General features: G+C 38.6%; 1 protein-coding gene across 1 annotated transcript in view; it reads right to left on the bottom strand.

Annotated features, from left to right (window-relative positions):
- Nucleotides 1-16,657, bottom strand: part of LOC134535240 (histone-lysine N-methyltransferase 2D-like) — a 155,848-nt gene that overhangs the window by 19,383 nt on the left and 119,808 nt on the right. Inside the window, 5 exon segments of the mRNA XM_063374310.1 lie at nucleotides 1,820-2,084; nucleotides 4,074-4,216; nucleotides 10,226-10,330; nucleotides 12,610-12,958; nucleotides 15,293-15,393. Coding sequence (XP_063230380.1) covers nucleotides 1,820-2,084; nucleotides 4,074-4,216; nucleotides 10,226-10,330; nucleotides 12,610-12,958; nucleotides 15,293-15,393 — 963 coding nt within the window.

The raw sequence follows: 16,657 nt of genomic DNA, 5'->3' as shown, positions 1-16,657 counted from the left end.
ATCTGCAGCCAAGTAATGGAGCACATAAATATGAAGAAAAGACAAATGAACAACAACTTACGAAGAAATATGGATGATGTACCATAGCAACGGTACAAACCCAATTGTTATCCTAATATAATTACCATAAAAAGAACAAGATTCTTTGTCAATACCATAATTACTACAGAAGCACGATAGCTACCACATTTGCACTACAGTTACCGTAACAACCGAGATATATATTTACCGTGACGGTACTGTATTTATTTATGACATATTAAAATTAAAGAACATATTGAAAAAAGGATGTTAAGTTTTTATATGTACGTTTGGCACATGTTGCGAAGAAATAATGTGATCTGAAAGAATGCAGTACTACTACGAAAAGTGAAAAGGGTACTCGTGGATTTTTAGGTTATGGCAGTCTCTCTCGTTTTTCAGTAATATCGGCCGAAAATTAACAAGCGTATCGGAAGTCGGCAGAAATGCTGATTCAACTAAATATTGGCAAAATCGGCTTCTTCAGTACAGCTCTACATTTGATGACATGAGTAAACATATTTCAGACTTCAGGATATTGAAAAAGACTTTAATTTCCATGTAGATTTATTGTGCGTATGTTTTTTTTTTGCAAGGGTAAATTGAATTAAGTAAAATACTTCCATTTTTATTTATTTTTCAACTGATTTAACTTGATTGACAAGTAACTGATATATTTCTGACACTAATTTTGAGGTTGAAATATTATATTTAAAAATTCTTAGAGTGAAGTCCACATCTATTGAATGTCCGCATCTACTGAATTTTTTTGTTGGTCCCCTGAAAAACGATAGATAGATGTTTGACTGTAGTAAAAAAATTTTTTCGTGGGAAACATGATGAGATCGGGAATTATTTGATGTTGCAAATTTCAAAACTTTCCATACTATTTGAAAGAAAAAATGTTCTTTTATTGTGTAGGCCCAAATCTAGTGACTATACATTAATTGAGGTAGGTATTATACAAGTAACACATCATACCACAAAATAAGGCTTACCTTATTTAACTTTATTACAGTGAAATAATAAAACAAAAAGCTTAATATGCAATATAGTGATGAATTTAGGTACCGTATTTTATCGCATAATCATCGCACGTGCATAATTGTTGCACCAATATTTTAGAGAGTCAAAATTTGGATAAAAAAAACCTCTCGCGTAAACATAGCATGATGTTTTTGGTCCCACTATTAGATTCCGAGCACCTTGTGTAGGTATTTTAAAGTATGTATTTTAAAGTAGAAATCTAATATTTATTCGGACATTACCACTTAAGGAATATCATGTTTCTGGATTTTTGGTAAGCACTTTTGGGAACGCTTTTTTGGGAAAGACATATTCCTTGGCCTTTCGGAAAAACCGAGATCACGCCCAAATTTTGAGAAAGAACGATTCCTGGCTTTTTCGGTAAAAACCGAGATCACACCCAATGTTTTGAGAAAGACAGTTTCTTGGCTTTTTGGTAAAACCAGAGATCCCGCACGACGTTTCGAGAAAGAAAGATTGCTGGCTTTTCAGTAAAAATTGAAATCCCACCCAACATTTGGGGGATGGCAATTTACTGGCCTTTAAGTAAAAAAAGAGATCCCACCTGACGTTAGTCGAAAATAGGTTTCTGGCTTTTCGGTAAAAACCGAGATCCCACCCGAAGATGCGGAAATACTAGTTATGGGCATGGCTGTCCAGTAAAAACTGAGATCCCCCGACGTTTTGATAAACACAAGTTCTTGGTGTTTGGGGAATGACTGGGATCTTGCCCAACTCTTTTTAAGGACGTGACCGAAGCCGTCTGACTCACCCCCTTCCTTGCCGTCCTTCCCCTTGGTGCGGTACAGCCCCAGCTTTTGGCTGGGCGGCGTGGAGGTGCGCTCCACCACCTGGTAGCCCGGCGGCGCGGGGATGCGCAGCACGTTCGCCAGGTCGCGCAGCACGCCCAGGATGTCCTCCGCTGCAGCCGAGGTCAGCGTCAGCGTCACCGTCACGTTGCCCGCGTCCCGCAGCGGCGACACCCCGTGCCGCGCCTTCGTCTGCAGGTGGTCGCGCGGGCTGGCGTTCTCCTTGTCCTGCAAGGACGCAATCAGGTCAGCACTGCACGGCCCTCCCTCACACCCGCACAGCACTGCACGGCCCTCCCTCACACCCGCACAGCACTGCACGGCCCTCCCTCACACCCGCACAGCACTGCACGGCCCTCCCTCACACCCACACAGCACTGCACGGTCCTCCCTCACACCCCCACAGTGCTGCACGGCCCTCCCTCACACCCGCACAGCACTGCACGGCCCTCCCTCACACCCGCACAGCACTGTCGGGACTACCTGTAGCTCGTGCATCTGGCAAGGTCTTGTCGCTCTGCAGTCAACATTTACATATACAAAATACAAGATTTAAATTTAAAATCACAGAATCTTCGAACTGTATTGAGTCTATGAACTATGTACTTTTCTTGACATACTGCCATCCAAACTGAGTGTAGACACAATACTATCAAGTTTTCAGTTCTTACCAATAAAACGTGAATTCCCCCCCCCCCCCCCCCCCCCTTCCGATAATTAATTTTTAAGTATTCGGAAACGTGTGGGCTGTACAAGGCACACGACAGAAGTCAATCAAGACACTATAGAGAATGTTATACAAGTAAAATCTTTGAAACTTTTTTTATGCTTTCTATATTGATTTGTAGTCTTGCATAAATCAAACGTCCACCATTATAATTTTTTTTTATTACAAATGCATGCAATATAACATGCAATGTAGAAGTATACAAGTGTTGAAAATTTTTAAAAAGACTATAATAATTTGATTTTGCACTTAAAATTGAAATAAGGGTAACTTTTTATTTAATTATTTATTATCAATTGATACTATAATAGAAAAAGGAAATTAAAATTTATTAGCTGTCATAGATGTCCGTAATATCCCCATAAATAATCACTGACCATGTAATATGCCATATTCTCTATTTTATCATTGTGATTAATAATATGTGGCACTAAGATAACTAAGCAATTTTCGAAAAGGAGTAAAAACAAGCAATTTCAGGGGAAAAGTAAAAAATCTTTACTGAATTATACACAAAATTTTCTTGGACTCCTGTAAAGTGTAAATAATATTGTATTGACTGAATATTTAATATAATTTGAAAAAAATTCAATATTTTGAAACATTTTTATTTCTATTCATAATTTTACTTAAAAAATTAAAATGAATTTGCATGAGCCTAATGCACTACAAAATATTACCTATTTTTCTAAATACCTGCATTATGCACCAATAGTTCATTACAATTAAAAAAAAAAAAAAAAAAATTACAGTAAACTAAAATAAACATTTCAAAATGCAGGAAAAAAAAAGGTCAATTTCTAATGCATTAGCTCAGCAGAGTGTAACAAAATAAAAGTTGTGTAAAATGTTGCAAAAAATAAATATTTTTGCTGTTCGGAGGTCAAGATATAAAAGTAAGCTTGATCTCCGAGGATGCGTGTTCAGGAAAGCCGGAGATAAAGGGAATCCAAAGACTATCCATGGGCTTAAACCACTCAGGCATCAACTTTGTGATGGTGAATCATCACCACCCTGGACCTTGGTCACCACCCTGGACCTTGAAGACGAATCACCTCCGGCTGCATCTACTTCTTACGAGAGTGTGGCAGCTGGAACGCCCACATCCAGTTAGGATCAGGGGCTTAACCAGGGGAGGGGGAGGGGGTTTTACGGGTTAAAACACTTCCCCCCCCCCCTAGCACCAAATCTTTAATTAATTTCTTATTCATCACTCAAACAAATTTCATATTAAAATTAATAAAATTTTTACCATTACAATATTTAAATTTAAGTACTGGAAACTGCTAAAATAGCACTATTTTACACCTTAAAAAACAAATTTTCCCGGGGGAGGACCCCCAGACCCCCCACTTTAATACAGGGGGAGGGGGGCAATGCTTCCTAACACCCCCCCCCCCCCCCCATACACAAACCCTGGCTACGCCACTGGTTAAGATCAAAGAACTTTTGCAGTTTTGGTGCTGTGAAAGCGGTATTCCTGCACTCACCACTTCCTTCAGGCTCTTGGCATGGTTGGTGGGCTTCAGCCTGATGGGGGTGGGCACCACCAGCGGGACGACCGGAGACTTGCGCCTCACCTTCACCACCTCCTCCTCCTTGTCCCGCTCATCCCCGTCAAACGCAAACAAACCTAGCAATCAAATAAAACAAATGCAGTGAGTCACTCTACACTCGCCAGCGACGTGCAACGTATAACTTCGGTAACGAGCAAATACACGTGTTCTTTGAAATAATTCCAAGCACGATAAATAGGTACATACACAAACTGTAAGACAAACATTCAAATGTAAAACTTTACATGCCATATAAATATAACTTTGAACTTAAACCAAACTCAAAAATTAAGACCTTGTGAAAATAAGTGAACCTGAATATAAAACTATCAAAAATGTAAGAAAATCTGAAATATGAGATGATTTCCAAACTAGATGATCGGTTTTGTAATATTGTTGCGATATGTCAGACCTGCCGGCTATCAATAGTCAATCTCTGTACAAGAAAACATTGGAAAGAAAATAACTGAAAATTTTAATTCAGTTCATTACTCTGAGTTTTACCTAATATTGGCAATTAAATAAAATAAATAGTTGTTAAAACTTTTTTTGATTTATTCTTCACTTAAAAACTGTTGCCGAATTACATATTGAATTAGTTCCAGATGTCTCTTCACTGAGGTAATATGTATTTCTTCGCATAAATTCATAATTTCACAGTTTGTAAGTATGATAGACATGCTGATGCTGAAGTCCCCAGATAAAGCCCGCCTTTACAAAGGATAAAAAAAAGTAGGGTAGGTGGAGCAGTTTATTATCGCAGTGAGCACACATCAATGCCTAGGACCAAAATTTATAGTTACTTAAAAAAACTAATAAAAAAAAATGTTTAAACTGTGGGCTGGGCCCAAGCTGTTGAATGATGCTAGAGCTGTGTCGATACAAATCGGCAGAACCCGATTTTGCCAATATTTAGTTGAATGGCTGTTTCTGCAGACTCACGATGATACGCTTGTTAATTTTCCACTGATATTATTGAAACAAAAAGTGACTGACATAACCTACAAATCCACCAGTACCCTTTTCATTTTTTGTACTACTACATACATTGAACTCACAAATTATTTCTTCGCTGAGTGATCCAACCATACATATCAAACTTATAAACATCCTGTTTTAATATCTTTCTTGAATATAATACATCAAAATTAAATATATCACCAGCATGGTAAAAGTTTGATAGAACAAAAACTTGCTTTATTTAGAGTATGGCTACCACTACAAACAGAAAATACCAACTGCTTAAACTGCAAAGAAATGTTCGTAATAATGTTATGGAGACATTATTTAATTAACTTACTTCAAGTTTATAAAAATGAATAAAAAAATAACAAACAACGTAATATGAACTAGATGTACTTTCCCAGGAATGTGCAGATTTTTATGCTAAAAAGCTAAAAACATTTCGGAGACAATTTCCACATCTCCCAATATCTGTAATTAATGTGCACCTATAACTGAAGTGAGGTGTCAGAAAACAAGTTTCAAATTGGCAAAAGGCTGTCAGAAATGACTAACTTTTGTTACTTCCAGCACAGTGACTGTTTGTTTTGGGACTTTTTCATGACTTTGATAACCACTCTTTCAAACTCGTTACTTTTTCATTACTATCATGATTTACCTGACCTTCTAGAAATCCTGAAAGTTAAAAAATGTGCTGAAATATAGTACAATAAAATGCAAAATGTAGACAGGACCTAATGTTAGCCCATACAACAACTTTATATCTATACTAACACAAATTTTTGTTGAGTAACCAAACACAATACCTTTCAATGATTACCAAGATAAATTAAAAACTTGAATTCATCCAATCACAACCTAGCATACAAAAAAAAGATCTAGTTTAAATCTCGTAGGGAGCAGATAATATGCATTTTTGGATTATTATTAGCTACACTCTTTTGGTCATACAGATATTAATGGGTACTTGGCAGTATAACAACTAGGATAATCAAGAGTTTTCTGTCAGATGTTATTCTCCAGTATCAGTATGACGACTAGGATAATCAGAGACGTTACTCTCCAGTAGCAGTATGACGACTAGGATAATCAGAGACGTTACTGTCCAAGTAGCAGTATGACGTCTAGGATAATCAGAGACGTTACTCTCCAGTAGCAGTATGACAACTAGGATAATCAGAGACGTTACTGTCCAAGTAGCAGTATGACGTCTAGGATAATCAGAGACGTTACTCTCCAGTAGCAGTATGACAACTAGGATAATCAGAGACATTACTCCCCAGCAGCAGTATGACGACTAGGATAATCAGAGACGTTATTCTCCAAGTAGTAGTATGACGACTAAGATAATCAGAGACGTTACTCTCCAGTAGCAGTACGACGTCTAGGATAATCAGAGACGTTACTCTCCAGTAGCAGTATGACGACTAGGATAATCAGAGACGTTACTGTCCAAGTAGCAGTATGACAACTAGGATAGTCAGAGAACGTTACTCTCCAGTAGCAGTACGACGACTAGGATAATCAGAGACGTTACTCTCCAGTAGCAGTATGACATCTAGGATAATCAGAGACGTTACTCTCCAGTAGCAGTATGACGACTAGGATAATCAGAGACGTTACTCTCCAGTAGCAGTATGACGTCTAGGATAATCAGAGACGTTACTCTCCAGTAGCAGTATGACGACTAGGATAATCAGAGACGTTACTCTCCAGTAGCAGTATGACGACTATGATAATCAGAGACGTTACTCTCCAGTAGCAGTATGACGTCTAGGATAATCAGAGACGTTATTCTCCAGTAGCAGTATGACGACTAGGATAATCAGAGACGTTACTGTCCAGTAGCAGTATGACGTCTAGGATAATCAGAGACGTTACTCTCCAGTAGCAGTATGACGACTAGGATAATCAGAGACGTTACTCTCCAGTAGCAGTATTACGTCTAGGATAATCAGAGACGTTATTCTCCAGTAGCAGTATGATGACTAGGATAATCAGAGACGTTACTCTCCAGTAGCAGTATGACGACTAGGATAATCAGAGACGTTACTCTCCAGTAGCAGTATGACGTCTAGGATAATCAGAGACGTTACTCTCCAGTAGCAGTATGACGACTAGGATAATCAGAGACGTTACTCTCCAGTAGCAGTATGACGTCTAGGATAATCAGAGACGTTATTCTCCAGTAGCAGTATGACGTCTAGGATAATCAGAGACGTTACTCTCCAGCAGCAGTATGACGTCTAGGATAATCAGAGACGTTACTCTCCAGCAGCAGTATGACGACTAGGATAATCAGAGACGTTACTCTCCAGCAGCAGTATGACGACTAGGATAATCAGAGACGTTACTCTCCAGTAGCAGTATGACGACTAGGATAATCAGAGACGTTACTCTCCAGTAGCAGTATGACGTCTAGGATAATCAGAGACGTTACTCTCCAGTAGCAGTATGACGTCTAGGATAATCAGAGACGTTACTCTCCAGCAGCAGTATGACGACTAGGATAATCAGAGACGTTACTCTCCAGCAGCAGTATGACGACTAGGATAATCAAAGACGTTACTGTCCAGTAGCAGTATGACGACTAGGATAATCAGAGACGTTACTCTCCAGTAGCAGTACGACGTCTAGGATAATCAGAGACGTTACTCTCCAGTAGCAGTATGACGACTAGAATAATCAGAGACGTTACTGTCCAAGTAGCAGTATGACAACTAGGATAGTCAGAGAACGTTACTCTCCAGTAGCAGTACGACGACTAGGATAATCAGAGACGTTACTCTCCAGTAGCAGTATGACATCTAGGATAATCAGAGACGTTACTCTCCAGTAGCAGTATGACGACTAGGATAATCAGAGACGTTACTCTCCAGTAGCAGTATGACGACTAGGATAATCAGAGACGTTACTCTCCAGTAGCAGTATGACGTCTAGGATAATCAGAGACGTTACTCTCCAGTAGCAGTATGATGACTAGGATAATCAGAGACGTTACTCTCCAGCAGCAGTATGACGACTAGGATAATCAGAGACGTTACTCTCCAGCAGCAGTATGACGACTAGGATAATCAGAGACGTTACTCTCCAGTAGCAGTATGACGACTAGGATAATCAGAGACGTTACTCTCCAGTAGCAGTATGACGTCTAGGATAATCAGAGACGTTACTCTCCAGTAGCAGTATGACGTCTAGGATAATCAGAGACGTTACTCTCCAGCAGCAGTATGACGACTAGGATAATCAGAGACGTTACTCTCCAGCAGCAGTATGACGACTAGGATAATCAAAGACGTTACTGTCCAGTAGCAGTATGACGACTAGGATAATCAGAGACGTTACTCTCCAGTAGCAGTACGACGTCTAGGATAATCAGAGACGTTACTCTCCAGTAGCAGTATGACGACTAGAATAATCAGAGACGTTACTGTCCAAGTAGCAGTATGACAACTAGGATAGTCAGAGAACGTTACTCTCCAGTAGCAGTACGACGACTAGGATAATCAGAGACGTTACTCTCCAGTAGCAGTATGACATCTAGGATAATCAGAGACGTTACTCTCCAGTAGCAGTATGACGACTAGGATAATCAGAGACGTTACTCTCCAGTAGCAGTATGACGACTAGGATAATCAGAGACGTTACTCTCCAGTAGCAGTATGACGTCTAGGATAATCAGAGACGTTACTCTCCAGTAGCAGTATGATGACTAGGATAATCAGAGACGTTACTCTCCAGTAGCAGTATGACGACTATGATAATCAGAGACGTTACTCTCCAGTAGCAGTATGACGTCTAGGATAATCAGAGACGTTATTCTCCAGTAGCAGTATGACGACTAGGATAATCAAAGACGTTACTGTCCAGTAGCAGTATGACGTCTAGGATAATCAGAGACGTTACTCTCCAGTAGCAGTATGACGACTAGGATAATCAGAGACGTTACTCTCCAGTAGCAGTATGACGTCTAGGATAATCAGAGACGTTATTCTCCAGTAGCAGTATGACGACTAGGATAATCAGAGACGTTACTCTCCAGTAGCAGTATGACGACTAGGATAATCAGAGACGTTACTCTCCAGTAGCAGTATGACGTCTAGGATAATCAGAGACGTTACTCTCCAGTAGCAGTATGACGACTAGGATAATCAGAGACGTTACTGTCCAGTAGCAGTATGACGTCTAGGATAATCAGAGACGTTATTCTCCAGTAGCAGTATGACGTCTAGGATAATCAGAGACGTTATTCTCCAGTAGCAGTATGACGTCTAGGATAATCAGAGACGTTACTCTCCAGCAGCAGTATGACGTCTAGGATAATCAGAGACGTTACTCTCCAGCAGCAGTATGACGACTAGGATAATCAGAGACGTTACTCTCCAGTAGCAGTATGACAACTAGGATAATCAGAGACGTTACTCCCCAGCAGCAGTATAACGAATAGGATAATCAGAGACGTTACTCTCCAGTAGCAGTATGACAACTAGGATAATCAGAGACGTTACTCTCCAGTAGCAGTATGACGTCTAGGATAATCAGAGACGTTACTCTCCAGCAGCAGTATGACGACTAGGATAATCAGAGACGTTACTCTCCAGCAGCAGTATGACGTCTAGGATAATCAGAGACATTACTCCCCAGCAGCAGTATGACGTCTAGGATAATCAGAGACGTTACTCCCCAGCAGCAGTATGACGACTAGGATAATCAGAGACGTTACTCTCCAGCAGCAGTATGACGACTAGGATAATCAGAGACGTTACTCTCCAGTAGCAGTATGACGACTAGGATAATCAGAGACATTACTCCCCAGCAGCAGTATGACGACTAGGATAATCAGAGACGTTACTCTCCAGTAGCAGTATGACAACTAGGATAATCAGAGACGTTACTCTCCAGCAGCAGTATGACGTCTAGGATAATCAGAGACGTTACTCTCCAGCAGCAGTATGACGTCTAGGATAATCAGAGACGTTACTCTCCAGTAGCAGTATGACAACTAGGATAATCAGAGACATTACTCCCCAGCAGCAGTATGACGACTAGGATAATCAGAGACGTTATTCTCCAAGTAGTAGTATGACGACTAGGATAATCAGGGAGTCACGGGGATACTTTACATGGGAACTTGGCGGGTGCCTCGGGCACGACGCACTCCGGGGAAGAGGAGCTGACGATGCTGTCCGGGGAGCCGACGCTCCGGTCCCTGCCCCGCCTCTCCTCCCCTGCAACACCCGTCCAGCCGTGCACTGACCACCACCACCACTCCACAGCAACTTGCCATTACATCTTACACTTCAAACCAAATATTATCATTTTTGTATATTTGTTACCGGTAGATACTGCCGGGGAAAAGATTATACGGTGAATTGCGATAAAATCGAAACAACACAGCAAGGCATGACAGTACAGTACAACATGTAACACTGAAATGTAAGTTAACACACCATAAAGAACAGAATAGCAACCAAAAAATTATCAAATGAACCAGTATATTTAATCAAAACACAACTCAAGATTACAAAAACATAACCTTTAAAATACACTGGTAAATTCATGGTGGTATATTACCTATTTAGCATGGAGTTAGAAACAAAAACAAAAAATTAAATACGTTGAAAAAAAAATTTTTTATATTGTAAATGTTATTAGTATCTAATGTTTATACTGTGGTATTAGTACATTTTTCAAATGCACATATACTTACTGATTTAGTTTGATTGTTCCCAATAGTTAAGACATGCTTGTTACAAATAATTATATTGCAAACGTGCTTCATGTGTCAGTCAAAATGACACTGTTTTAAAGAAGTATCACTGAACAAGTAAGTGTCATATTTGTTGAAACTGGTGCTATCTTTAGGAATAAACAGAGTTCACAAAATTAAAAACATAACACCGAAATCTTTTGTTTTAAAAACTAAAAAATAAAACCATAAAATCTTGTCTCTAGATATAGCAAATTGGACTCGTTTTTACAAAAACTTTTAATGAAAAGAGAATAAATTTAATGAAGCCAAGATTCATTGAAATTATTGGCTTTGTTTTCTCGAAACATAGGTACTTTATATATGCAAGAAATAATCTGTGATTTAGATTAAAAATTACCATGAATATTATATTTTTAAAAATACAATCAGGTGAATCAACAGAACACTTTCAAACTTAAAATTTAATGGTTCAAGAAAATGCATTGTATTTTTTTTTTTTTTTTTTTTTTTTTGCATTTCACACCACACTATTTATCATAGTTATATATAAGATTATCTCTTTTTATTTCTTCTGTATTTTGCATAATTGGCATTAATTTTTCTTTGACTCCTATGAAATTTGAAAAGAAAAAAACTACATCACTGTATGTTTAAGACTGATTCGAAAAATATCTGACATTCATTTATAATTTGATGTTCAAATCAAAAGAAAAAAAAAATTCACACGAGTGAATCTCTTCAGCACCGCAGTCACCAGTTCTCCAGGCAGAGGGGAGGGGGGGAGGGTGGTTCGTTTCCGAGATTACACCCAAGTGCTGGAGTTCCTTAAAACTGTTGTGAGACCAACTATTAAAAAACACAGTAACTTGGTTAACTGTAAAATGCTTAAGGCATAGGGCACCCTCTGAAGAGAAACATGTGAACTTAAACTCCAACAACATTCAACATTGGTCTCCATTATTGCTTTTATTTGTATGCTTTTCTTTTAAGAAATCACAAGCTTATGTTTCATTTAAATGAACATAATTCGTTGGGCAAAATTAAATAAACTGGTGTTTAAGAGAGAATGAGAAATCAATAACATAATGAAATAATATTACATTTGCAAAACATGAACACTAAACAATCATACATAAACACACACGCCATTTGCAATTATTTAAATTTACTACACAAAATATTAAAATAAGAAACTACTCCACCTTTTTCGTAATAAAAATAATTTAGATGGAATAATAAAAACTCTGACTAGCATGGTCAGTATGATGGGCACATATCAAGCTAATTTTCTTACTTGTTGAAAAGTTATCAAAATAAAAATTAAATATATCAAATTTCATGGAATTTTATTTTACGGTAGATTTATTGAAAGCTCTGGCAAAGTTCCAGCCAGTATTGTAATCCATTTCTATACCTACTACTTCTGGACCTACCGATAGCAATACTTGACAGCATAATAACTACCAGTGACTTTTTTTTTTAATATTTGGGCCCATATAACCATACATAATTAGTGGCAAAATGTGCAATGAAGATTATTATTACACGTGGAATCAAGTTTCAAATCACTGAACACTTGATTTAATCACAAAATCGCGGTGGCATCACTGGATTTTGTGACCGGCGGAGTCCCGACGACTTTCCAAGGCAGGCTACCTCGAGATGCTGTTGATACGGACTCTGCAATAACTCAGGTAGTTTCCCAGTGCAAGCCGAACACATTGCACAAGTTACTGAACTCTGGATTCAGCACCGCAGTGTGTCGCAGTGAAGGGGGCCGGGCGTGCCACTCACCCTCGCTGTCCAGCTTGATGGGGGCGAACTCCTGGCTGTAGAAGCCCCGCTGGGTGGTGGGGGCAGTCGGCACCGGCAAGGGCTTCAGGTCGCCGAACGGCCGGGTGTTGTAGTAGTCCGACACGTGGGGCAAGGTGGCCCGGCCGTACTCCCCGTCCAGATCGCCCCGACGTGTGCTGTACTGCTTCGAGCCGCCGACCTTGGAGAGGTCGCCCGCCCCAAACACGGGGCACACCCCGTGGTTCCGCTGGAGCTCCGGTTCCATGACCGGCAGCGGCGGCAGGCTTTGTTGCATCTGAACCTGCAGGTTCTCAACAAAGCTATCATAGTCCTCTTCTACTTTTGAGCCCTGCACACATCACCAGTGGAGGCTCACTCACTCACTCGGGGCCGGGCCGGCGCCACAACAACAACAACAACAACAACAACAACAACAACAACAACAACAAGGCTTTCTTCACTTGCCATTGATGTGTAACATCTGAACTCGGTAATGAGGAAATTCACGTGTTCTCATGTTGCAAATACACTTATAATACGAAACTCGGCACGACATGTAACATGTACTTCTTTAAAATTAAGCCGAGCATGATAAATATTAGTAAATTATGATTTCGACAAAAATTTCTGGACATGAATCACACGTAGTTTCCTCACCTGCCGCTAGAATTCGCCGCCAGAGCAGCTATGTTGACTACTCAAACATTTGATTTGCAGACCGAAATTTTACACTATATAATGAAACAACTTTGACAAAAGCGAAAAAGACTCGAAAAAAATGGTAAACCCCGGCTTTGAACTTGATTCTTGGCAAGGAAGTTTATTAAAATACTGCCCATCTTGTTGAAATTCACTGAACAGTTAATACTATAAAGTTTCAGTTTGACTTTGCCAACTTTGGTTTGTGCCATCCACCGCAGATGGTAGCACCGTGGTTACACCATTCCAAGAGATTTCTAATATATTCAATAAGTTACTTCTACCAAATGACATCTACTGAGAGCTAAGATGATACACATCAAAAACTACTGCAGTATTATTCATATGTGAACAGAAAGAGAACCTATGTTTTGTTTTTTCCAGCAATTTGCACCACTTTCTTGTAATACTAAGTAACAGTGAAAATGGTTCTAATGTTCCATGTTCCTGTGCATTGCAAAAATGTTAAAAGGTTTTATTTAAAAAACAAAAAATTCATACATGAGAGAGCCAAATCTAAATCACACACTGTTACCACTTTGTTAATAATACTCAATATTTTAATTAGGTTTTGCGATAGGTCATTTTAATATACTTGCTTCCAATTAAATTATATTTGCACTTTACCAAGTCTCCCAACAACCATTATATCCTTACTTAAATGAAAATATTTTCTGTTTAATAGGTACAAACATTTTATTCATTGAGAAATGACCATAATAGATTCTATTGAAAAGAATAACGCTGAGTTATGTTTAAAAGTGTTAATTGAACTACTATCCAGCAAATAAGACGCAAGCTTTATGCAAGTTTGAAAAGCTGAATGATGGGATCCCAACAGTGAGAGTACAACACAAAGGATGCAATGCAACAGCGAAATATCACATTAACGTGAATACACAATTTGTACCTGCACAACAAACAATGATAAACAATTAAAAAAATGAAATTGTTTACTACCATTAAGTACCCACCAACTGTCAATGATTGCAAGTTTTTTTTAAACGTGTTTGAGAGAAATATATGTTTACTTTAAAACTACCATTCAACTGGAAAAAATCACTGGGCATGAGAACACATTTCAGATATTTCACTTATTAATTAGGTAAAAAAAAAAAATTAAAAAAAACTTAAAAATTACCCAATTAATAATATTATTACCAGTGTAACAAACGTTCTTCCTGCAACGAGATGGAAATAGAAGATGTTTCTAATCAGGAAGTCTGTTTCATCCGCCCTTTATGTCACACTAAAGTCATAGATGTGTATTGATCATTAAAGGTTAGAAAAATAATTTCATCCAATGCCTCAAGCCCATCACACTACTGAGATTCCAGCAAAAAGCTGCTACTCACTCATTCAATAATTCGTCTTAAGTGACGGTACTTATGTCACTTCTGCACGGAGTCAGCACAACCCATGGTACTCACGTAACATGAAGGATGATTGGAAAGAGCCAACTTATAATATACTGACTATCTTGAGCCTGTTTTTCTAAACCTTTTTTTTTATCCATACTTTAAACCTCCAAGTGTTGATGCTCTTTTATTTGTCATGTTGTACTTTACGATAATGTCCCTTTGTCTACGCTGAAGAATTTAAAAGCAAGGTAGTTAGAACTTATTTACACCATTTTGTTTATAAAACTACTGATTCGCAAGTTCTAAACATCAGCCTCCCCCCCCCCCCCTTACAAGCTAGGAGGCAGTCGGCAAAAAAAAAACATCTCGCGCTCCCCATTCTACATTACCATCACGGCTGTCAGTCCAAGATTATTATCTGAGTGTGAGCAAGATGTTTTGTATCATTTCTCCTCAAGAAATTCCACCTAAAACTTGTAGATTAGACGTGGATAAAGACCAAATGGCCTCCCATCTCATGGGAAGGTGCAAGTATTATCCAGTTTACTGAACAGCTGATGCAGCCAGTGTGCTGGAGACTACAGTATCACTGTGATGTCTCGCGAGAAAAATTGCAAGTTTACCTTCCTCTGTCGTTTCTTCGGGACTCCTGCACTAATGGTCTCCTTGCCGAGACTCTGGCGTCGTTTCTGGGCGTACTGCCTGCGCTTCAACTTCTTGAGATCTAGCACAAAGCACACAGCAGGGTTTACACAGCTGCACGCTGCTTAGTGTCGTTGCTGGATTTTAACACATTTGAAGGACCTGTCTACGATTTCTGTTTCATCTGACACGCCCTGAATCACCATAAACAAAGGTTTAAAACATGTTCATGCCTCATGCAAAACTATTGAATTGTTCAAAATATAATTGATAGAGACAAGATTTTATGGGTTTATTTTTAGGCCAATTTCGTTTTCAAAAGAAGAGATTTCAGTTTTATGATCTCTGTTTATTCGTAAATATGACACTTACTTGTTCAATGATGCTTACTTCACCAAAACAGTGACATTTTGACTGACACATGATTCACTTTTACAATATAATAATTTTTTAATAAGCATGTCTAACTGCTGGGAACAATACAAATAAAGTATACGTCATTTGTAAAATGTTTCAATGTCGCAGTGTAAAAATTAGTTACTAAGAAGTACAGTTGCAATATCACAAAAGCAAAAAAAAAAAAAAAAAAAATTCCAATCTATTTAATACATTCATTTTGGTAATAACACCATTCTAAATCATTTTCATTAATTGAATTTAATAAATTAAAAGATTAAATTTTTGTTATCTGAGTTCAGTTTTTTAATATGCTAATTAATTTTGTGCTTTTTTGGTTGCATTTCAGTGCTTCATGGTGTATTAGGTTGCACTTCTGGGTTATATGATGTATTGACATGATTTTCACAGTTGTTTTGCCTTTATCATAATTCACCATATAATCTTGTCCCTAATAATGGTTCTTCAACTACAACCATTGCAAGTATTACGTCCATAAAAAGCTTGAATTTAAATATCACTTCACCATTAAGAAAAAGTTTTAAACAACATTCCTCAATACCAGGGGCGCAACAACTTATTTCCAAAAAAAAGGAGGGGGGGGGGGCAATATAACTTTTTATAAAGAATCATCGATCCCCCCTATTGAAGTGGGGGGTCCGGGGGTCCTCCCCCGGGAAAATTTGTATTTCAAGGTGGAAAATGGTGCTATTTAAGCAGTTTTATTATCTAAAAATTGATTACACAGCACTTTCTTTGTCCCCGTTTGCCCCCACTTCAAGGTTTCAGAAGGGGGGCAAAATACCCTTCCCCCCCCCCCCCTTGTTGTTGCGCCCCTGCTCAATACTCCATTCCAACGTCCATACAAAAACATTCTTTCAATTCACAAATATTAATATTTTATTGATACCCACTTAAAAGCAATTTTGTAGGAGAAACAAAAAAATGAT

Source organism: Bacillus rossius, chromosome 8 (assembly GCF_032445375.1).
Source record: "Bacillus rossius redtenbacheri isolate Brsri chromosome 8, Brsri_v3, whole genome shotgun sequence".
In the NCBI taxonomy this organism is placed as follows: domain Eukaryota; kingdom Metazoa; phylum Arthropoda; class Insecta; order Phasmatodea; family Bacillidae; genus Bacillus; species Bacillus rossius.
This window is presented reverse-complemented; position numbering and strand designations above follow the sequence as displayed.